Genomic DNA, 23,620 nt, shown 5'->3' on the forward strand with positions numbered 1-23,620 from the left:
AATTTGAATGGCTAACTTTGAGACCTTATGGTTGAGTACTCCCTGTGTGAATTTATGTCTTTTTGTGTCTTCTGAGTGTGTGTGTATATGCACGTATTCTTGGGGAGTGTACATCTACGTATGTGTGCAAGAGAACACTAATTCTGTATGAGGAAACAGGTTTCTTTCAAGTTTCCAGTAGAAACTAAGAGAAAAAAAATAATTTCTGTGCCTTAATCATGTTATTTTAGCTGCAAAGAACCTTTCAATCAAGTGTGACATAAGAGATAAAAATAAACGTGTGGTGTAGCCACTCTCAACATTTTAAGAGAAAAGGCTATGTTTGTCTTCCTAGATTTCAAAGAAAACAGAAAATTTTCTAAAGAGGAGAAATAAGAAGAGTAAAAAAGAAGAAAAAAAGCTATTCAAACCTCTCCCATTTTCAGACCATTCTCATTCCAGGGGTTAAGGCAGATTCCTGGTGGCGCACTGTTTTTAGGAGAAAGTCGAGTTCCTTGTGCCAATGCCAGCTGGCAACTAAGACTGGAACTTGAAGGTAAGAATGAAGTACCACTGTGCTTAGAAAGGCACAAAACCAAGCAGCTTGCAGGTATTATCTTCCTTGTTTTCCTTGAAATATAAATTAATCTGTATACTGTGCAGGTGTATAATTACATTGCTTGGCAGCTCCTGAAAAACAGGATTATTCTTATGGCTTTGTATGTGGAAACCTTGTTCCAGGCTAGTCCACTCCTTATCACTTGCAAAAGTAATGTGTTTTGAAGGTTTAAATATCATACTGGTAAGAACACAGATAGATCCTCTAACGGTGTAATCATGGCATCCAAGGAAATAGAAAGGAAACCTTGCTGCAGAAAAAGAGTGGTATTTGTCTCTGTGGGACACCCCACCTTCTCCATGCAACCTGAAATGCAGACTCATTTGAGGCCAGCAGAGTATTTTGCATTGTGGTGATCACAAAGCCTATTTCTGATTCCTGAGACAAATGTCTATAGCTGAAGTTCCCAAGAATTTCCATTCACAACCTCCACTTCTGGTGCAAATCCCCTCTCCACAAGCACGTTCCTCTTGGTCTCCACTCCAAACCTTTCTTACTTTGGGAGCTGCAAGTCTCTGACCTGCTTCTAATTCATTTTTAACCCTTACTTTCATGCAGGAAACCTAAATCCATCATCTATTACAATACTTTATTTAAAAAAAAAAAAAAAAAAAAAAAGGCTGCTTCTACTCCAGCTAACATCTGTTTTAAGAAAGACTGAAAGAAAATGTCAAGGTTTTCAGACTGTACAGTCATTCAGTTGAGTCAATGGCAAAACTGCCACCACCCTCAACAAATTTGTGCTCCATTTCTACTTAAGCTCAGGATAGATGCTTTTGTACCTAGATAAGTACGTATATACAGACTTTCAAGAAGAAATCAAAATGTGGATGCCACATCCTTGTAGTAGATATTCCAGATGCTTCTCTGAGTAGTCACCACTGACATGAAGTTTTGTATACTTAAAACTTCAGGTAAAAGAAAAGTTATGCTAACACTCACAAAATTCAAATTTATTCACCAGAAAATAGGCCTAGAAGAAACAACCCTGGAGCTACATCACTTGTAAAATCCATATTCTTTTGAGCAGAAATTCTTTTATAACACATATTCCACACTGTATATTCAATAGCAAAATATAAAAGGGGAAAAAGAAAACTTTTTTTTTTGTCATGAATTGTACAGACAACATGGAAAAGTTCCCAGGATTTCATTATGGGCTCACCCACAGGAAAAACGTATTCCTGGACTTAAAAAAAAAACAATCAAGCTTGTCCCTGTTTTATGAGATCAAAACCTATCTAGTTTAACATCTCCTTTAGGATGTAGCAAATGAGGTGTTTCAGAGAAAGTGCAAGAACATTTCAATGGGTCAATGTGCACCCTACACATCTTCTCTTGATGTGACACAGTGATCAAATAGAGTTGCAAAGTCTAACGAAATTTAACATGCTTTACAAATTCTTATTTACAAATACTTATGATGATTCTAGATTGTCTTTTTTGTAATCCATATACATTTCCTATCTTGCTATTAAGGATCTGGATCTCTGGTGAAGGCTGACCTAGCAGTGCTTTCAGTGTGCACCTTCAGATAATACAATAAACCTAACCATGAACCAACACGGTGCCATCTCTCAGACCTTGCAGACAGCTCACAAAACTCTGCTGTTCCAGTCAGTCCCTCTGAAGAGCCATGGAGCAAAACGACCACCACTCTAGATAGGTTCTCTGTGGCAACTTGTAACCATGTTGTTGGTGAGACTGAAGGTTGGCGTCAAGTCTATCTATTGGCAAACCCTGAAACAGCAACATACTCACAGCATGGAAGAGATTCATCCCAACAGCCTAGTGCAAAATCAGAAGGAGAAAAAAAAAAAAAAAAAGGAAGACATAGGAAAGAAATAAACATTTTTAGCACTCAAAACTGGGCAGAAAATGGAAATCTACATCAAGTAGAGTTAACTGAGCCCTGAAATGGCTGTTAGAAGTGCTTATAGAAACCCAGTACTCATATAAGATTTGCTAAGACGTCTTATTTCTTGCAATCAGTTTCTTGACATAAATATAAACTTGGTAAATCTGGGCAGGCTGTCATTCCTAATTTGCAAGGATAATAATAACAGGGGTTTTTTTTAGTGAAGCATGAATTCTGCGAGCTCTCTAGTCTCAGCACATCTGCCCCTTCTCTTCTGCCAATCCAACCACCTCGGCAGAAGTAATGCAGCACTGTCAAGGAAAAGGAGCAGAGAAAGGGCACAGAAGGTTTCTCCCCTCAGTGTCAGCTGCAGCAAGCTGAAGAAGAAATAGATGGCATGTTCAAACAACAGGACCGTGGCCATGGTTCCTGTGGTAAGGAGCTTGCTCAGTCTCAGCACCTCAACAGTTTGGGGAGAATGGCCCCTGGGGGATGTCACCGAGTCTTCATTAAACAGGCAGAAACGAGTACAGAGTCACAGGGCCTCTTCCTTGCTTAAAATGTGATTTTATTGCCTCCTTTCGTCTGTTGCTCTAGGCAACTGCCTGCTTCACCTGCTCCTAAAACTGGGCCAGCTTGCTAGGGAGCTGCAAGAAAACACCCAGCTTTATGTTAGTATTGAAGTTACAGAAGATGTAACTGCACTAGGAGTCTTAGCTTCTACATGAAAGGGGAGATGCTGGTCAATTTGCTGACCCTTAAACTTTGATTTTTGACCTGATGTTAAACTTTGCCTTCCCAACTCCTGCAAATAGCTACCATTCTGGAAAGAACACAATAGGAAGGCCGAATATGAAGCCCCTGCCAGAAACAGGCTCTAAACATCTGAGGAGAACGGATGTGTATTTTAAGTACCTAGGTCATACTTCAGCAGCTGTATTTTAGTGCAGGGCAAAACACTTTACCTGAAAGATATATAAAAAAAAACCCAACCATCAGCTATTATGACCCTGTTACATACTTGGTATAGGAAAGCACTAACTACAGGTCTGCCTTTACTTCAACAAAATTACTGAGCATGTCTCCACTGGTTGCAGTGAGACTGAAATTAGACCACTGTCAAGAACTTCTGCACGCTCCACACTATATATTAAAGTATTAGAGCGTGTCTGAATAAGAACAGAAATTTAGCTTGCAGACAAAATAAATTTGTTTTTCCTAGTTAAGTTTGTATCACAACACTGCCTAGAGCGTATCACTCAGGTCACTTGACCTTCAAAGGTCCCTTCCAACTCAAACTATTATAGGATTCTGTGATTCTATTCTAGCTGACCTATAATGACCTATAATGCTCAAAACTGAACTCCAAAGGACATGTCTCAGAAAGTCTCATGTAAACTGCAAACCCTTGTTCACGCTGGGTTTAAGCCAAACAATGTGGTACATTTTCTACTGATCTCCATGGGTTTGGATCAGGACTACTGAGCTAGACTTCATATCTCCAGTGTCTTACCATTCCCTGTGGGACTGCTCAAGAAGGAAAACAGTACTTACTCTGTCTGAATTTCAGCACAATCAGGCCATCAAGAATAACTTGGGTTTACTCATGTATTTTACCAAGGGACATATTCTGTAGCTTCATTTAAATATATCTGAACTTGGAGCAAATGAGGTCAGAATAACAACCAAAAAACCCACCATTCAGATAAAAGGGAAAAAATGTATACTGAGTATACATCTGAGTAAAGATATGAGTAGGAGTAAAGATTCCCTGCCACTTTACTGATTTGTGGTTTTTCAGTACCAAGCTACTAGCCATGTTTATATGAGGTCACTCAAAGGATTACAGATCTGGCTTTATTCCTGTTCAGCTCGATACTTCTTGCATTACCTTTAACGATAGACACTAAACATGTGCTCCAAGTGCAGTGTAGTCTGTGTGAAAGTTTGGGGATCAAGTTTTCAGGCAATGCTCTGCAATCCTTTCTACAGCACGAGAATCTCTGCTCAGGTGACTTCCACATAACTAGTTTGGGACTCGGGTACAGACACTGATTCTAAAATATCACTTCTAAAATAGTACATTTTGCTAAATTAAAAATTTACAAAACCTGTTATTCAACAGGATAATTTTTATGTGTGTTTTGCAATGAAAACAGCAGTATCTTCTTTATGATTTGCATTTGCATTTACATAACATTCTTTCATATTCTTTTTGTTGAATTAACAAAATAATTACTTTTAATTTAAGGAAATCTAACAACTACTCTCCAAACTGAATTTACCCAGAGTGCTTCCATACTGATAAAGTCTCAGGTAAAGCAATAAATTAGTTTATCTGTAATCATGTCTCCATCCTCCCCATTTCAGCTTTGTGGTACTTCATTCTCGGTATTTTTATATTAATAGGTGTTGAATCTGAGGATGTTGAGACCCAAATGCAGGCAGCTTGAAGCTGGACAGCTGAAGAAATTACCATTCTGAAGCATGTGTCCACTTCAGCTTTTGCAGAGGTGGCAGCTACCGTGACAGGAAGCTGAGTCATGCATAAAGGCAATCCAGTTTTGAGATCAAAATAGTAATATAGATCAGCACAGGGTCTGAACTGCCTAGTGGCAGCCTGCAAGCTGCACAGACTGCCTGCTTCAGATGCAAAGCAACTATCCCTGCCGCCAGAGCAGTAACATCCAGGCAACAGACAGGGTGAGCAGTTGGAAATGATAGGCCTGGTCCCATTTCATTCAGCCTAGGTTCATGAGACAACATATTCAGTTAAGAGCTGAAGCTGTTGTCAACGCTGTCAAAGACAAAATTCCAAAAGAATTAAAATGACGCAAACTAAAGTTTTTGACTTATTAAAGATGACTGCCAAAAAGAGTCTTGAAAAACCGCTGCATGATGGCTGGCACGGTAAAGGGGTAGATCAATGAGCCTCATCTTCAAAAGAAGCTGTCTGAGAAATTTGTTAATGATAATACTAAGGCAGCAAAAAATATGAAGTTAGGGTCTCTGTGTCCTTACTAGGAGCTGCTTCCACACGCAAATTCATATTTAAGAACTGCCTAATACTTCACGATAGAGAAACAAAGGAGATAGCCCAGCTGAGAGTTAGTCTCAGCAAAGTACATAAGACGTAATTCAGCCTACACTATAAATCATTTCCTCCGTGCATTCATTAACTGTCTGAAGCCTCAAGGAGCTGCTTTTCAGCTCTGTATTAGAGAAATTACCTGTTCATCACGTAAGCCAGAAAAAGGCACATCTAAGCACACTGGCCATACAAAGAGTAAGAGAAGTGCAGATAAGACCAACAGTTTCTAAGTGGTGACATACATGAAGCCTCATTTCCTAGAGAATTGCATTTTTAGATTTTTTAACCAAATTACATTATACCAAAGCTTCAGGCTTGTCTTAAATAGAGCATCAGAGAATCTCCAGAGAAGAGAAGTATTCATGTCTACCATGAAAGGCTTCAAGTGAGATTTGCTCCTTACTGGACACTACAGAATTCTGAAGGAATATATATTTTGATTGAAAGGGGCATTTTCCCATGACAGTGTCCTGACCTCTCTGTCCAGTGTTGACATTTCAATATTAATAGTTGAAATGTACATTGCATATATTGCATCTTTGCAGATAGGCACACTGTCCCCCCCCCATGCCCTGCTATCTTCACAGCACTTACAGGAGAATTAATATATTAAAATTCACCCCCGTTTAATTTGAAATCAGTCCAAAAATTTATGGGGTGCAGAACTAATAATGCAACTAATAAAGCAACAGTAAGCAAATGGCAATAAAATTACTCACATGCAAATGCACATGAGATGCAAATTTGCATATTTCTTTAAGAAATCATGTTTTTTTAAAAATTCTGCTCAGCAACACTTAAGGAACCCATCTGGCTGTCACCTTCGTTGCAGAAACAGAGCTGAGGAGTTTGCTTTTGCCTACTTTAGCAGCGTTACCTCCCTGAAAGCCAGCTCAGCCTTCCCTGTTGCTGACACTGCCTGCCACAGCAGGCAACTTGTCTGGCAAGGACCGCAGCAGGGCAGGGGGGAAAGTGAGTACCCAAAGGATGAGGGCAGGATGACCTCAGCTCTTAAATACTGTGTATAAATACACAATAAGGTTGCTTTATATACATTATACATAGTGTAGTACATATTTAATGTGTAAATACACAAACCAGTTTTGTGCCAGATATAGGGCATTAAACAGCCTATATAGACACTACCCACATTAAAGACTTATATCTCCAGCCTTTCAAGCACACAGAAACACCTGCAAACCCCTCTGTCCAAGCCTGCATCCTCCTCCCAGGAAGGCACTCCCACGGCCGCCAGGCCCATCAGGCTAATTGAGGCCCCGCGCCCACCCCTCCCCTGTCCCCCCAGCCCCTCCCCTCCGCCTTGCTGCCAGGTCCCTGCCCGCCCGCCCCTCCCTCGGAGGTTTCTAAACTCTGCGGCTCGCCGAGGCCCCGCCGCCCGCTGGGGCTGGGGCCGCCGCACCGCACCGCACCGCACCGCGTCTCGCCGCCACTCTCCAGCGGGGCCCGGCCCGCCGCCCCCGCCCGCCTCGGAGCCGCGACCCGACCCCGCCGCCCTCCTGAATATTTCATCTGCGCTGCCCGACGGGATGCCCCGCCACTGACTGCTGCAAAGGGACCGCATCCCGCCGGCTGCTCGTCTCGCTGCTTCCTTTCTCTTTCATTCTTCAAACCGGGGCTTTTCATTTATTCCGATAAATAAATAACTGATTACAAAAAAAAAAAAAAAAAGCAGCAAGAGCATCCCTCTTTTGTATCGGAGCAGGTGGGACTCCTGTGCAGGCGATTAAAGAACAAAACACAAGAAGGGCTCTGAACTCTTCAGAACCCAAAGGATGAGCCGGCAGCAGTTTTCCTATAAAAATCCGATCCTGGGGCTGTGACACACTCGGAAGAGGGAAGGTGCCGTCAGCCTTGCCGGAGACGTCCCTGCTTTGGACATCGCAAACCCTCGTGGGCAGAGAGGGAACCCGAGAGACTCTCCGGCCCGACCGCACAGCAGCTCTCCGCGGGGCCGGGCGGCGCTGGGGCTCAGGCTGCCGCCGTGGGGCCGCCGTCCCGCCTGCGCCGCGCCCGGCACCGCTCCACCGCAAACTTTCTTCCTGCGCCCTCCCCGCCGCTGGGGAGCGGCGCGGGGGGCGGCCGACGTCTCGCCTTCTCGCTGCCCCCGCGCTCCGGTGCCGGGCGGCGGCCCCAGCCGCGCGGGCGCCGAGGAGGCAAGGCGGCCGCCCCGGGCAGCCGGAGGGTCCGCATGGCCGCTGCCGCCGAGCCGGTGGCGAGCGCCGCTGCCGCCGCAGTGCTCTGGCGGCTGCCCTGAGCGGGGGCCCAGCGGCCGCCTGCGAGGATCGCCCTGCAGCGTGGCGGGATGTGGCCGGCCGGGGCGGGCGGCAGGCTGCCCTGCCCGCGGGACGCGGCGCTGCGGCGGGCGGCTTTCTCCGGCAACCTCGCGGCGCTGCCGTCCCACCTGGTGCCGAGCGGCAGGAGCGTCCGCGTCTTCATCAGCGCCAACCCCGAAGGTAACCCGCGCTTCGCCGGGCCCCGCCGCTCCCTGCCGCCCGCCCGCAGCTCCCCCTGCCGCCCGCAGCGCCCGCGCCGCTCCCCGTCCCTTCCCGCTGCTCCCGGGCGGCGCCGGTCGCTCTCGCTCAGGCAGTCCGCGGTGTGGCCGTGACCGGCTCCTCGTCCCTACCCCGCAGCCGGCCCCGAGGGCCGCCAGGGCGGCGCGCTCCGGGAGCGGGGCCGCTCCGCCCCACCGGGCACCGTGTGGGGCGGCGGGGCGCGGGACGGGACGGCCGTGGGTGCGGTGGGGCGAGATGGCGGGGTGAGGCGTGTGGCAGCGCATTGGGCGGCTCGACCTGCCGGCTGTCGGTGTGGGAGATCGGAGGGGGATTTTGAGTGGCCACTATACCCCGCTTCCGAAGTTTTATGCCTATAAACGACAGATCTGAAAGGTACCGGGGGGCGAGGGTGTCTCTTTTTTGCGGCATCGGAGCAACGGGGCACGGGGGTTCGGACGTGGAAATGGGCTGCCTTCTACCTAAAGGGAAGGTTTTCTGGGGGGACGTCTTGTGTAGCTCCCCTGGGGCGGCTGGTTAATAGAGTTTCCGACTGATGTCATAGGACACAGAAAGCAGGTCTCCCACCGGCTGAGGCTACAGCAAATGGGATCCTTTGATCTCGGTCACACTCCGCTTCGAAGGAAGCATGGAGTGAAACCTGCAGTTTTAGCTCAATAAAGTCGGGATCGCATACTCGGTATCTGAACTAATTAGGCATCCTGCTACTTACAGCCTATTTTTAAAATTACCCTTTGATACGAGGAATTTGCATACATTCACGAGGTGTCATTCTGACTTGTAAGATTTAAGTTGCTGAAGCATATTCCTGCTTCAAGTACAGAAATAATAAACTAAGCGTTCACACTCATGACATTTCTTCTCTGTAAAAATGAGCTCACTGTATTCACAATTCTCTTTCACACCACCACCCACCACCTTCCCCCCCAACATTTCTAATTCAACAATACTGCCACCTTTTATGCAAACATCAGAGGTCTGAAAATCACGTCTGAAATGACAAAACAGTTGGAATTTTGAAGTGAAAATTGTCTTGGCACCAATACTTACGTGAGTATGACAAATAGCACTCACAAGCAAAAAAAGTGGGCATAACGCTGCCTTGAAGAATTCCCACACCTCCAGGTCTTCCCAGTTGCTCTTGACACAAGGAAACTCCTAGATCTCACATCCATGTCCCTGTTTGTTTGAAAATATGCCATTCTTTAAGGAGGGCATGAAAATGCTTGCAGTTTATTGTTGCAATCTAAGCAAAGACATATAAATAGCGACAATCAGGAAAAAATGTTTATTTGGCTCTGAAAGAAAATTGGTGTGGATTTTTAGAAGCTATGTTATTCATTCAAAATGGGTTTCTGCCAGCATCGCCTTAACTGTGGAGCCACTGATGCCTCCGTATTTGATGTGAATGGCATTTATCATCAGGATAGCTTGGCATATTAGCTAGATGTTTGCTAAAAACCCCAACAACAATAACCAAAAGTTAGTACCAAAAGTTGGGGTTTGAAGCCATGTGTATCCGTTTGGAGGATTTTGCCTTTGCGTTGTTATCTCAGAATTTCACCTTTCAAAAAACACTAGGAGGAAGAAAATAACTCAGTTAATTTATCATTTATTTATATTAGCTTCTTTGTAGGATCATATGATCACAGTGATTAATGCTTCTCATGTACCAAATTTTATCTGCAACATTGCTCCTGCCTTCAAATATGATGGTATGGGGCAGAAATTTTGGAGTGGTTACAGATTTTTATTACCAACGTAAGCCACTTATATGAACATTTAGGGACTCTAAATGATAAGAAACAACCATGACTATTTATCAGTTATATCACTGACACACAAGTATTACTAGCTGCATATGACCTTAACTAATATATGGATAAATAAGAAAAAGGAGCCTCCAATGGGATTTAGATGTAAAGTACTTGGAAATAAAAATGCTGTTTGCAAAGTACCTAGAAGAGTTCACAATGCAAGAGTACTGGGAAAAAAAAAAAAAAAAGGTTGAAATTTTCCAACTTGGTAAACTATTTAGCATATCTAAGCCCTAAGCCACAATGTATATTTTCATGTCTAAGGCCATTCTTGTTAATTTTCAGCATAGCAATATACTTTATATCCTTCTTCTTGGTGCTGAGCATTCCTGAAAGAGGCTCAGAGCCTCCAGATTCCCAGTGGCAGAAGCGAATACCCTCTGGCTGGGCTGTGTGCATATCAGAGCTGTGATGCCAGAGGCACTTAGGGATTAATCCTGCTAGAAGTCACAAGAGAACTTTATCTGCAACTTAAAGTGTACAACCTTAAAAGTAATTTTCTTAAATTATATCAAGTTAGCAAGTGTATACTGGAGCACTCTGGTGAATCAGTGTTTGGCCTGTTCTTTAGGAACATACTTTAGTATAGCTGAAACATATTATGGTTTTATTATGCCACTAGGAAAATGATTATTTGTAAAATTTCTTAAACAGAAATCCCTAAAAACTACAGTAAGTGGCGACAGTGAGCATGGGCAATAGGAACAAAAGTGCTTTGTTTTACAGTCCCTTGTTTTTCTATGAATTTTGGTTTAAAAATTTTGCTTTAAATAATTTAGTGGTTTTCTTAAGATATTTTATTGCTTCAAAGTGATAAGGAAAGTAAGTTATAATTGCCTGATTGTAATAAGTGCTTTTACTGTTACATGTAGTAATCTGTGGACTGTAACACCGATCAGTTAATGACAGTTTCTCTGCTACTCAGTAATGCCTGTATATATGCTTTCCATTAACACACAGTTTGTATTAAATACAACAGGTATAAACTTCCATATACTCCTGTTACATGAGGCTGTGACATCAGCCCTAGATAGGCTCAGAACATTCCAATTATTTGCATCACTACTTCAAGCAGAAAATTATTTGAGTTGCAAAGTTCACTATTTCAAGAAATTAGGTGGTGATATAAGGCAGTATTACAAGCCCTGGTTGAAACTGATGCCTTAACCTGAGTTAGGAATTTGTCTTGAAAATTAAATCCTGCTAAGTGGAATATACAGTCAAAACTCAGATAATTTTAAATTCTCTTGGCTTTTCTGAAAGTGGGGAAGATAGCCCTTTGCTAGTTTGACTTAAGGTCTTGTTATTGCTTCGATAAGTTAAGACATCAATAAGTTTATACTCTGAGGTTGTGAAGGTGCCTTTCGTGTCTGTCATTTAGCAGAGACAAATGCATTCAAGAGATATATGTGTAAAGCCAGGTCCTGCACACAGGTGGTTCCATTGAAGACACAATGCTGATACCTTTATATAGCATCTGAGTGTGTCCTGACATAGGTGGTGATAGCCAGTCTTATCTCAAGGTGTAAAGAGGTTTGCATTTAACACTTCATGTGGCAAGGATGCTCCCTTTTGCAGACATTGTATCAGCTGCGTACAGCTCGCTCTCCTCTGTGCAGCAGCTGTGCAAACCTGCTGAGTTCCAACACAGGGTTGCCTTTTACTGAATCTTGACAGTTAATACTTTTTAGCCATTTTTAGCCATTCAAAACACTTCTGTTGTGCAAACAAAAATAATTGTGATGAGATCATGAACAAGCTTTATTTTAACAGCTGTTTTTAACACAGAAATGCTATGTTACTCATGGTTTCTGTGCCTCAAGTAAAAAAAAAAAAAAAAAACCTGCATATAAAAACCTAATTAATACTAATTTTGGCATGATTAAAAATCTTAATTATGGAATCCTGTGTATACATGTAGGAATGTAAAATGAAGATCTTATAGAAGATGCTGCTGATACTGCCACCACTTTAATGCCTCCATTGTACAAGCACAGTATAAAACTAATGTGTACAGTCAGTGGATTCACAGTGAATCCACAGCAGGTGGATTCACCAGCTTCCCCACAGACTGCCCGAGTGAGATTTTCTCGCCTTACGCTAGTGAATGAGTTTGAGTTTGCTTGGGTTACTGTACAATTGTTCAGCTTAGTTTAGTTTCCACTGACATGCTTCATCCAGAACATTGCATTAATTTGAAAAATATTCTAATAAAGTACAAATGTTTGGTGCCCAATTTACATATTTTCTCATGATACCTAAAGCAAAATTCTCACCTACAGTTAGCTTTGTTGACCAGATAAGGATTATTTCTATCAATAATGACTGCAGAAATTGATCTTACTAATGTTTTTGTTTGGACCTATTGTTGTAGGCTGCTTTGCAGGAATTACATGTCTTTTTATGCATGTTGATGTACTTCTGAAAGAGAAAAAAATGTTATATGTATCTATAGTTTAGTGCTACTGAACGTGAGGGTGAATAACTCATAACAGATGAAGAATTCTCATTGCTTTGATTTCAAAGTTATTGCCATATGTGATAAGAGAAAGGTATAACTTTTCATTCTTAGCATGTTCCAGGTGTATTATATTATTTTTACCTGAAATGTTGTTTCTCTTAGAAAAAATACAATTGAAGAAATTTTCGTGTGGAAAAATACTCAAAAGCCAGAATAATGCTTAGTTAATGATGGTCCATTTTGGCCAGCTCCAAAATGCCATATGGTGTCCCTACTTGGATACATTGCATGAAGATCTTTTTTATAAAGACAATTTTATATAATCTGGGTGGAATTTATTCCTTAGCTACAGGAAAACACAGATGTTCAAGTGCATGAAATTGCAAGGGAGGTGTTGCGGAGATGTGGAGACAAATAACTCCAGGACTTTTTTTATGCTAAGTGTTAGTTCTGGTTACCTAACTTTGTACCTATTTATGGTTTTATGTGACGCACATCACTGTACTGTGTAAGAGCTACAAACCAAGCTACAACTGGGGGAAAAAAAAAAAAAGAAGTTGAATATGTCTGAGTTTGGGAGAGCAACATGGTTCAAGTACCTGGGTCTGGTATGGGCCTTGGTTTGAAATAAATATTTCTTATTTCAGGAGACCCAGAGGTGAGAGATACATAGAGTTCATTACGTTGAAGAGAAACCTGCATTTTTAGTAGTTCTGCCTCCATCTGAAGTTTCCTCTCTTTCCTCTTGTGCCACAGAACAGCTCTGTTGTTGGTGTGGTTGAGCAGAAAGCAGGATCTGACTGTTCTTGAGACTGTATGATCAAATCTCCTGTAGGCTTTAGCTTACTTTGCAAGGCAGGGCCAGTAGGTCTCAAGCAGAACCACTATGAGGTAATTTTTACTGAGCAGATCCTCAAGCCTTTGTTCCCGTTAAAGGAAATGCTTGTCCAGGGCTAAGGTGGGCACTGAATTGGATCAAAGTTCATTCTGCTGCACAGATAAACTTAAGAAACTGTTGATAAACTGCATGAAAATAACTGCTCTTCATGTTGCCTTTTATTTTTGTGGGGTCTTTACTTACATAGTTTGGGGACTGGGCTAAGGATTTGCTCCATATGTACCGAATATGCAAGTGGAGATATTGAGAACTTTTGTTTACTTTTGAACAAATTTTTTAATTCACATATTCAAAAGGTAGGATGTGCATTTAGGGAACAAGACTAAGATCAAGATGTGTGGGTTGGTTGGTTTGTTTGTTTTTTAGTAAAACAGCAAGCTATTTGGTTTGTTGGCTTTTTTATTTCTTGATATTTAGAAATAAGCAAAATTACCTGAAACCCAGTTACTTTCCTGCTAATCAGCTCCCAAAGTTTGGATCCATTAGTTACTCTATCTACTTAAAAAACAGCACTTAAAATTTTTAACTACATTACTACTATTGTTTTTTAATTAGAAAAAAATGTATTTTTCTATAATTTTTGTATGTGTATCTATAGCGTTTATACACACACATGCACACAAATCATATAAAACAGTACAAACTGTATAAACAGAGGTATAAAATGGTATAAATGGATGTATAAAACTCAAGCCCCACTATCACAGACAATTTTTGAGCTTGCTGTTAGGACCCCTTGTGAGAACTGGGTATTTGTGTTCAAAGAGCATCACTCAAGGTTGTAATTCTAGCATTACTGAAGAACAGCATAGGTTCTGTTAAAGACTATTGTAAAAGTAGCAGCTTTACAGAGGAGTTTAGATTTTATCCACAAGTAAACTTGTAAATATTTAGGGTTGTATGCACCTGCAGCTTAGTTTTTACGACCATTTTTCTTAGCATAGAAGAAATAAAGGAGAGCAGATCCTACAATTTCTTTTCTTCCTTTTTAACTTTGCAAATATAGTGTTATTTCTTCAGATGTATTTGCATGCTAGACTGGTTCCATATATTGTAGTTTATGTATATATGCATACATATGTATGCATGCATCTTTTTAGAAATACAAGGTAGTCAAGATGCCCCTAGGAAACTGGAGCATGCCTTGTTCTTGTGCAAAGTCGTCACCCTTGCAATGACAGACAAAGAGGAGCTGGTGACCCCTCTACATTTCACCCAGTGTCTAGGCACAGTGAGGGACAATGAAACACTTGAGCAAATTCCATGTGATACAGATTTCTCAAGTAGTATGCTAGAGGATGGACAGCAACAGTATTGAATTGAGTCCTTATTGTGCGTCGTGCCCTGAGCAATGCATGAGACCCAGCCCAAAGCGAGAGGCTCGGGGGCCTCCCCCGTCATCCGGATCAAGGGCATGGGGCTGAGCTCTCAGCTGAGCGACAGGCTGCTCTGCAGCAAACTAACGAGGGTTTCAGAGGCTGTGATTCAAGGATTCTGCATATTCTGTGATGGCATTTCTGTAATTGCCTAAAAACAGTGTAATACAGAGGGTACATCTGTATTGGCATCCTACCTCTAAGCTTGTGCAGCAAAATAACTCCTTTTAGGCAGGTTACTTACGTACATGACTATGCAGGTGTATGTATGTGCTCACAGATGTGTGAACACACAAGAGAAAATCCTACATTAGGTTTTGAGTTTTGTTTGGAGAATTTTTAAATATTTATTACAGAAACGAAGCTTTAGATCAAGGAACTACTGAACCTCTCACTCAAGGTATGAGAGTAGTCCCTGAGCACCAATTTTTTTCATGTGAAATAAATCAAAAGTCTTTGAATTTTCATGTGCTGAAAGAGTATTTTTTGATAAGGTATCCTTTCAGGCTGCAGTAATAATACATTAGTAATGTTTAGCTACTAGTGATTTAAGGTTTTAATATATTGAAGGTGGTAGATATAAATATAGTGTAGTCATAGATGGTTGTGTGTATAGAATACAGAGAAATCTGGCAGTTTTTAATATAGGCAGTGCTGTTGAAGTCAACTGCCTTATCTCCTTACTGGGATTTTAATTAAAGAAGGATATTAATAGATAGCATTAGAGAACCCAATTTAATCATGGTCATGCCAGTGCAACTCCAAAATAACTCCACTGGCCCAGTGCTACTCTTATTAGTTTAGGTTTTGTATCAGAGAGAGGCTTTTACTTGAAAAATCTTTAGTCAAAAGGGGAATGGGGCTAAATCACTGGTAGCTGGCAGCAGGGAGTGTAGCAAGGTAAAGAGGAGGGAGCCTGGCACTGGGCTTGATCCAGAGTCACGCTGTTGCTAAGTGTCAGTCTTTGGGACTGATCAAACAGCTGAACAGCTCAGATATCAAATTATCAAAGCCTGAGAAGTAGTATGGTACCACCTGCTCCTAGTGTTTGCTTGGAGTGGCACAACTGCAGTCTTCAGTATAGTAACATGTGTCTTTAGTACAATTAAGCGTTCAAAAATGTTTATTAATACAGTTCATATCATTCTACTAGCAATTGAGTACCCGCACAGTCTCACCAATGCTTTATGAATCTCCATCCTGTCCTTCAACTGGTATCTGAATTGAAACATAGTTATTCTAGTGTATGTGTGATACATAGCAATGTTATTTGTAAAATTATTATTTAGAGTCTCTAATTTGTAACGTTTTACAAAACATGAAGATGAAATGAGAATTAATGACTAAGAGCTCTATCTGGACAGCCTTAGTTTCAGAGAGCTCCCCATCTGACATGTTTGCTATTGGCGGGCATTTCAGCAGCCCAGACCCTTTGATCTGATCGTATTACTAAAGAGCATTTGCATTTCTTACAGCACTTCATAAGAGTACAAAATAGATGTTTAGAAGCATATAGAAGTTCAAAGTTAAAATCATTGGTAAAATAAATGGCTTGCGCAAACCATCCAAAACCCCTTTTTAGCATAGCGGTTTTAATAAATGTTATCTGTTAGTTAGTATTATTTATTTGTTCTGTACGAGATTGATGCCTTCCCATGCAGTGCAGGAAGAAATGACTGGCACTTCAGAATATTTGTAGCAGAATCCCTAACACTGCCTGAGTGTACACAAGCAATCTCACTGACTGGATTTTATTAGGTTAAGATTACTTTAATTGATTGAGAACCATTGAATGACTATGTGGGTTTAATACTTCTAGATGAGAGGAGTTATCCATATTTGTAGAGTTATGCAGAGCAGCTATTATGTGTAAGATAAACAAGAAGCAAATGCAGTAAGACTGGATTTAGTGAGTTAGACCGAGGAAGCCCAATACTCCTCCTCTGACCCTGGCAGTTTCAAATGCACAAGAAGAGATCACAACAGAGACAAAGTGATAAAGATTGTATCTTTGTGTTTAATAATCTTTGCTTCCATTAATTTTTCTAGTATACTAATTAGTCAATAGTCTTGGTACTTTTAACAACCTTTGCAAGTCTTGAAATAAATTATTGCCCAGTGAAATGCCTGACCCTGCTAACTTCATTGGGAATTTTGTGTGAGCAAGACTGTGTGTATTCAGCCGAAAAAGAGATCTCAAAAACCCAAAGTGGAAATATCTGTGGAGCAGGGGTAACTAAAAGCAGATCTCCCTAAAAGAGTAACTTTATCCAAAACCATCTGTGTCATGATCCATTTTTGTCTGTCTTTATATAGAAAGAGAGGTTAACGGTGAAGACCTAGTTATCTGAATGTCCTTATTTCCATGGGATTATTAAAACAGAGCCATACTAAGAAATAAATAAGGAAATGAGTGTTTGATAATCTAAAGAGCCTAAGGTATGGAGACTAATCTAAAGAAGTTCGGTGTGTTGTGCAGGACTCTAGGGGTTATTTTATTACTAAGAATTTTTCCCACCTGCGTGTGCCAGCATGACACATCTAGAGGATCTTGCTCTTCTGTCCCAACCAAATATAACATAAATCATGTATGACTGCTTTATAAGCAATTTACTTAAAATGAAGGACTACCTAGTGTTGTTTAATAAAGGCCCCACAAACTCTAGAAAAAGAGATCAGAGGAAAAATATTTTCTTGCTTGATAATAGTCCTGGTGGCTAGATGTATAGTCCATACTGTTCTGGTAAGACAAAGTTATTTGTTCTGATGAAAGTGCCTGTTTCTCCCTTTCACTTTCCATCCTATAGTATTTCTAATAGCTCAGATGCCGACAACAGTGAGCAGTAAGCATCGATCCTCTTTTTAGGAGTAGTTACTGGAAAATACTAGGAAAGTGATAAAATCATATTATTGTTTGATAATGGTCTTGATTTACTCAGATATTTATTGGATTGCATTTAAATGTGATGAAGAATTATGCAATGCTCTTGAAACGAGTTATTGAAGCATTCCAGTTTATGTGATCCCTAATTTGGTATATTAAGACAGCAGCAAAGTTTGTACAATTATTTACTTTGAAATGCAAGTCATTTATGAGATGGGATTATAAAGAATTAAGCAATCTGTGGTGAGTAAAATGAGTGCCATTGAGTTAAATGACATGCCATTTAAACCAGGAATCTGTGGCCATAATAGAGGTCCAAGGGACCTTTGGCAGTTATTTCATCAGTCAATTATTTATTGTTGTGCAAATCACAGACCAGGAGGCTGGAAGGGACCTCTTGAGGCCTTTGAATTTGTCCTCCAGACTGACACAGGATCAAACACACTCGTGCCATTCCTGACAGAAGATTGTCTAGTTCTTCATGAGCTGTCTCCAAACCAGTTAAAATACACAGGAACACAGACTGTACAGAATACTGCTGCACTGTGTCTTCTATAGCACTACCAGTAGTGCTTACAGCAACATATACAGATACAAAATATGCTCATTAGTCAATAAAAATGACCAAATGTAAAAAAAATCCCTGAAAATTTCCTTTCTTAGAATTAGTTTCAATAACTTTGTGTATGTAGTTACTCATAAATTTCTTAAATCCAGTTTCTGCCTCTTCATCCTTTTGCCATATCAGAAGCCACTCTATGCATCCATGTGAAAGATAGGTAAGATAAAGCAATAGACTCCCATAAAGATTGTATTATCATGGCTGTGTGTCCTGCAGTGGCCTGCTTGTTTCACATGAAGCTTTCCTGCAAAAGAGGCATGTATGAAGTGTCTAATAGCTCATGTTACAGCTTTTCCTTTGGTGATTTATTTATGAATGGGACAAGGAAACTCATTTACAGGATTTCTTATTTTGCTGGTGATTTCTTCTCACGTAGGATATTCATTATATTAGAGATTAATATAATTCGATCAGATTTTTTTAGTATCAGTCAATGAGTTTAAAATATTTTGCAAAAGAGAACAGAAGGCATGTAGAAGACATAGACTATAATTTATTCCTCCTTTCTTTAGAAAACAGAACTAAAAATGCAAATGATCTGCTTATACTCCACCTGTTTTAGTTATGAATGTGCTATTTTATACTTTCTGTAATCAACCATGTATAACACTATATGCTTGTATTGAGCAATTCCATTGCTGAGGTATTGTTCCAGTGTCAATACCACAGTCAGCTCATCAGAGTCATTATGTAAATTCAAAATTGTTTCAAATAAAAGAAATTAGATCCTCAGTTTTGGATTCAGTTGTGTTTAACTGTATGTAGGTGTGGAAGGTAAAAGATGGCTTGTGCACATTTTTTTATCTATTCTGTGGCTAAAGGACAAATGCCTTCACAGGCACTGAGAATGACAGGTACAGTGCAAGAAATGGAAATTATGTCAAGTTCACGCTTTGAGCCATCTTCTACACTGCTGTTGAGAGTATAGCATCATAGATGATCTTTATCCTCCTTAAAAGATAATTGTAACTCATTGGGTACCATTATCGTGAAAATAAGAGCAAAGACTTGGGGAAGATGGCTAAAGGCATTTAGAAGTACTAATTTGTCCTTTTTCAATTACTAACTGCTTAAGATTGTTAAACTGGAAATGTACTATTACCTTAATATATATAAACAACCAAATGTGGTTAGCAAGCTGAAGAAATTAATAAAATCTGGAACAAGAAAACAATATCTAGTAAAATCAAGGCTTCAGAAAAATATTTGACTCATACTAACAGATACAGAATTTATTAAAAATGGCCTTTTCAACTGGATTATATAATCTTCACTAAAAATAATGCTCAGATGAATCATTAAAATTGGAAAGGGTAAGGGAGAACGAAGATAAATCACTTTTCCTTTACATGTCAATCACTGTTTTCCCCTCGGACATTACATAATCCATCAAAACAAGCCTGTTTTGTGAATTATTTGCTCATGTTCAATGACTTTCAGCACAGACCCCACCTGGAATACTCACTTTTAAGAACTGTTGTACCACAGTGCCTGGAAGTAGGTGGTTATTGCTAGGTAGCAGTTGTCTGTCGGCATGTGAAATAGTCCTGTCAGAAATGAGCTGATATTCTCTTAATTAGGCAAGGCGTGGTTGAGTTTTTGGCATCCCTCCCTCACATAGTCCCATTGTTCTGGGCTTAATGCCCTGTTGCAGCTGCTCTCCTTTAATGGGATTGTCATTTAGTTTCTTCATCTTTGATAACTGTGTCTACAGCAGCCAAGAACTATTCTGACTCTGCAGTGATGTTATTTAGTAGTCCTCTCCATTTAGCATGAAGAAAAAAAAGTGTTGCAAAGAAAACTCATACTTTATTGGTGCAGGTTTACTGCACTGATAGTAGGCAGCATCTCTCACTTCTTCTGTGGGTGTCTGCACATACACAAGTATCATGTTTGAGACTTTTTTAATCTTCTGGCATAAAAGTCTTCACAACTTTCACTTGAAGCCCATACAGTAGGCTACATGTATCAGTCCTGCTTTTCCAGCTGGCCCCATTGATTTCAGTGGGTTTGTAGTGACCCAAACCATGGCCACATTCCACCCAACATAAGGAAGAGTCCAGTGTGGATTAGAACTTTGTGACTTGTGAAATTAGAAAGTTCAGAGAAGGGAATGGCAACTTTACCAGAGAGCCAACAGTGCTTGCAGAGCTCATCTGTAGCTTTGCAGCTCTGCCAGATGGAAAGTCACATAGGATTGTTTATTGGAATTTCTTGAGAACAAGGTGTATTTAATGGGCCTGTGCTGGCCTGTACCATGAAGTACGTGTGTGTGTTTATGAGCCTTGATTTCTTGCGTTTTTTATGGTTCATCTCTGCTTTATGCCTTCTCAAAGCCTGTAACATACTACTTCGTTTGCTTCCAGCACTTGAATCTGCAGTTGAGTTAGGAGACAAAATGTCTGTGACATCCCGTTGCTTTATTGATTGCCACTGCCTCATTACCTCGAATGCTTTAGTAACATACCCTGATTGTTTTCTCTTGGTCTAGTGATGTTAGAAAAAAAACAGTAAAGCTACTGCAGTACACACAACTTAATTGTTAAAAACGTTTTCAAGTGTTGCACAGCTCTTTTTCTGCTTTCTAGGTAATTCCATGATTTTTTGAAGAGTGATTGACACCTCTAGATGAGTTAGTAGGATTTTTGCACATATCTTTGTTACTACACTGGCCCTTTTAATTTCTTCTGTTACGCATTTTTGCACTGCTCACTCAGAAGTCCTCTTTTGAATTTCACAAGAAGATTTTATTTCACGTTAATTTTGATTATAGTTGCAAATTCTTGTCCTTGCAGGCATTGCTGTTTTCCAGTGCTTAGTTGTAATAAGCTTTGGTGTTCTGCAGAGATAATTTTTAGACTTAATTTTGGTGTCTCGAAACATGCTGTGTCTTCAGTTTCTCTTGCCACATCATTTAATTGTATGGCAATAATTGTTTGTAAATTGTCGTGTTTTCAAGAGTTTTTCCTAGTTTGCTTTATTAAATTAAGGAATTAGGGTTTTTTGGATTCTTCCACTTGTATAGCTTTCAGAATGCAAAATTCTCCCCCTGTAGAGATTCTGCCTTCAACCCATGGTGCTGCTAAAGCTCCCACTGTGCATTGGCATTTGCATGCAGATGCATTTGTGTTTGCGGTCTTGGCCACAAATCATAGTCAAGAGATGCAAGGATGCCAAGGTAGCCAAGCTGCAATTTAGGGACCATTTGCAGGATTGGGAAAGGAGTCCAGGTCAACCTAACTTGTTTAAGAAAATCTACATGTAAGGAGGCTGTGTTCCCAAGGGGTAATGTCAGGTTAGTTATTAGGATACATCATGAGATAAAATTCTGCTTAGGGTCCTCACCCATACCACACCCACTAGATTTAATGAGTATGTAATGTTTGTTTATTGATTAATTTATATATGGATTGAAGGATTTAATCCAAATTCTGTGGAAGTTGGTAAGGCATCAAATGGTATGGGGTTTCAATACATGCCGCAAATGTAGAACTTCATTTAAAATCCACTGAGATTAACAGATCTTTCCATTGACTTCACCAGCCTTTGGATCAGACTCCAGATTTGTTTCATGTAAGCATACCGTACACATAAAAAAAGTCAGAACTCTCAGAAACTGACATGTGTTTTAAACTGGGAACACAATAATGCATGAACAATTAAAATTTTAATCTTGATATTTGGATATAGGAACCACTTTCCTGCTCTGTCCTGGCAGTTCTATACTGATGTTTCCCATAAATTCTGTATTTTAACGTGTGTCTTCACCCCTTTGATTTTACTACTTCCCTCATTTTTTTATGTGTATGAATGGACTACTGGGTGTTATTGTTAAGCCAATAGGTGGCACTGGTTAATCATATTAACAGTCAAGATGCAGGGTATTTTATAAGTAAGATGTCACTGTGAAATATGGCCAGCTATTAAGCATTATAATTTAAAAAAAAAACATATTCTATATGTATTGTCTTAAATTTGTCATCTTACAGAACTGGCAGCAGGGAACATTTCAGAGCAATAGGTTTTAAAACTACACTTCATTTTTCATTGGATTTTGTTTGATTTTGGGCTAAAAAGGAAGATCTAATTGCTGCAACTAGAAATTTTAGGCTTATAATTATGCCCTACATTTTGAATCCTGCCTCAGATAGTTAGGTCTTTTGTTTTGCAAATGTGTTTGTTTAAATGTTCTGGTGTAGACCACAAATTTGTAGTCACATCCTGTCATTTCTTCACAACCGAGAGATGCATTTCAGGATTACTTACTATTTTAATGTTATTTTCCATTATTTCTTCTGACTTTCATGCCAAGCAGCCATTCCTTTGGGCTCAAATGCTCAGCCCACTGTTGTATGTATTTTTTAAGAACTGAGAAGGTTGGGGAGATACCACCAATGTTATTATGCAGTATCCTGGTGGCTAGAGCACTAAACTCTGAGCTGAAGGGCTGTGATCTCAATCCTCACACTGTCTGCACATCTTTTGAGGCAGCTCCCACCATCAGGCTGGGTGAGGACAGGCAGCCGTATACAGCATCATGGTGATGTTGCAGTATTTTGCTTTTCAGAATTTATTTGGAGTGTTACAGCCAGTTATGGGGTTAGTTTAATTAATGAATGGCCTTCAGTCTATCCAGTTTCTCAGTTGCCTTCTTAGAAAGCCAACAGAGACCTGAAGGTTGACAGTGCTGTTTGGGGAGGAGATGACTGGAAGAAGTAATCCAGACCAATCAGCTCCTGTTCCTAGTCTACCTAAAAAGAGTCTTGGGGAGTGTTGGATGCTTATTCTCATGCTCACAGAAACCCAAACAGAAGGAAATGACAAGATAGTCTTTGAAGTTAATTTTCTAGGAAGGGAAAGGTCCTAGATAGCTCAAATCATTTTCTCTCCTGTACCAGCTACATAATTCAACCTCATTGCTTTCAAAGTGCTCTGAGATTCTCAGATGAAAGGTACTATAGAAATGCAAATGACTTATTATCGTCATATTATTTTCAGAGATGAGCTTTCCATAATATTTATGGACATTTGTTACCTACTGGTATTCAAAGCTTTTAGTAGCAGGGGTAATACACAATGCTATTGTGTGTTATTCGTAAAAAAAGGCAGTTTAAAAGGAATAATTCAGTTGAATAGTCATATGTGACAAAAACATACCAGTGTTAAGAGGCTTGGCAGCCATTTCCATATTTGATATTGCTGCTAAGTAATTTTTAACCTTATTTGCACCATCTCCTTAGATAACTCAATTGCATGAATTCTCATTGCAGTTAATAGACAATGGTTATAAAATACCCACATTTTAAAATATTGCAGTGCATTAAAATAATCGTATGACAAGAATCTGTCCTACCCATCCATCAAATCTAATCATTTAGAATAGGTAGAGGAAGCAAATCCATCTTAGTGGATGTGCATTGAGGACTAGATTAGAAGATGCTCTCTGCTCATTTGGGGCTTCCATAGTTGCACAAGAAACTCCAG

The 23,620-nt window shown here is 40.3% G+C and overlaps 1 protein-coding gene across 1 annotated transcript in view; it reads left to right on the plus strand.

Annotated features, from left to right (window-relative positions):
* The first annotated feature begins 6,959 nt into the window (after nt 1-6,959).
* The window catches only part of NWD2 (NACHT and WD repeat domain containing 2), a 55,377-nt gene continuing 38,716 nt past the window's right edge, over nt 6,960-23,620 (plus strand). Inside the window, exon 1 of the mRNA XM_065060701.1 lies at nt 6,960-8,021. Within this exon, the coding sequence (XP_064916773.1) occupies nt 7,871-8,021 (151 nt within the window). The 5' untranslated portion in view covers nt 6,960-7,870. The remainder of the gene's footprint in view (nt 8,022-23,620) is intronic.

Source organism: Columba livia, chromosome 4 (assembly GCF_036013475.1).
Source record: "Columba livia isolate bColLiv1 breed racing homer chromosome 4, bColLiv1.pat.W.v2, whole genome shotgun sequence".
NCBI lineage: Eukaryota > Metazoa > Chordata > Aves > Columbiformes > Columbidae > Columba > Columba livia.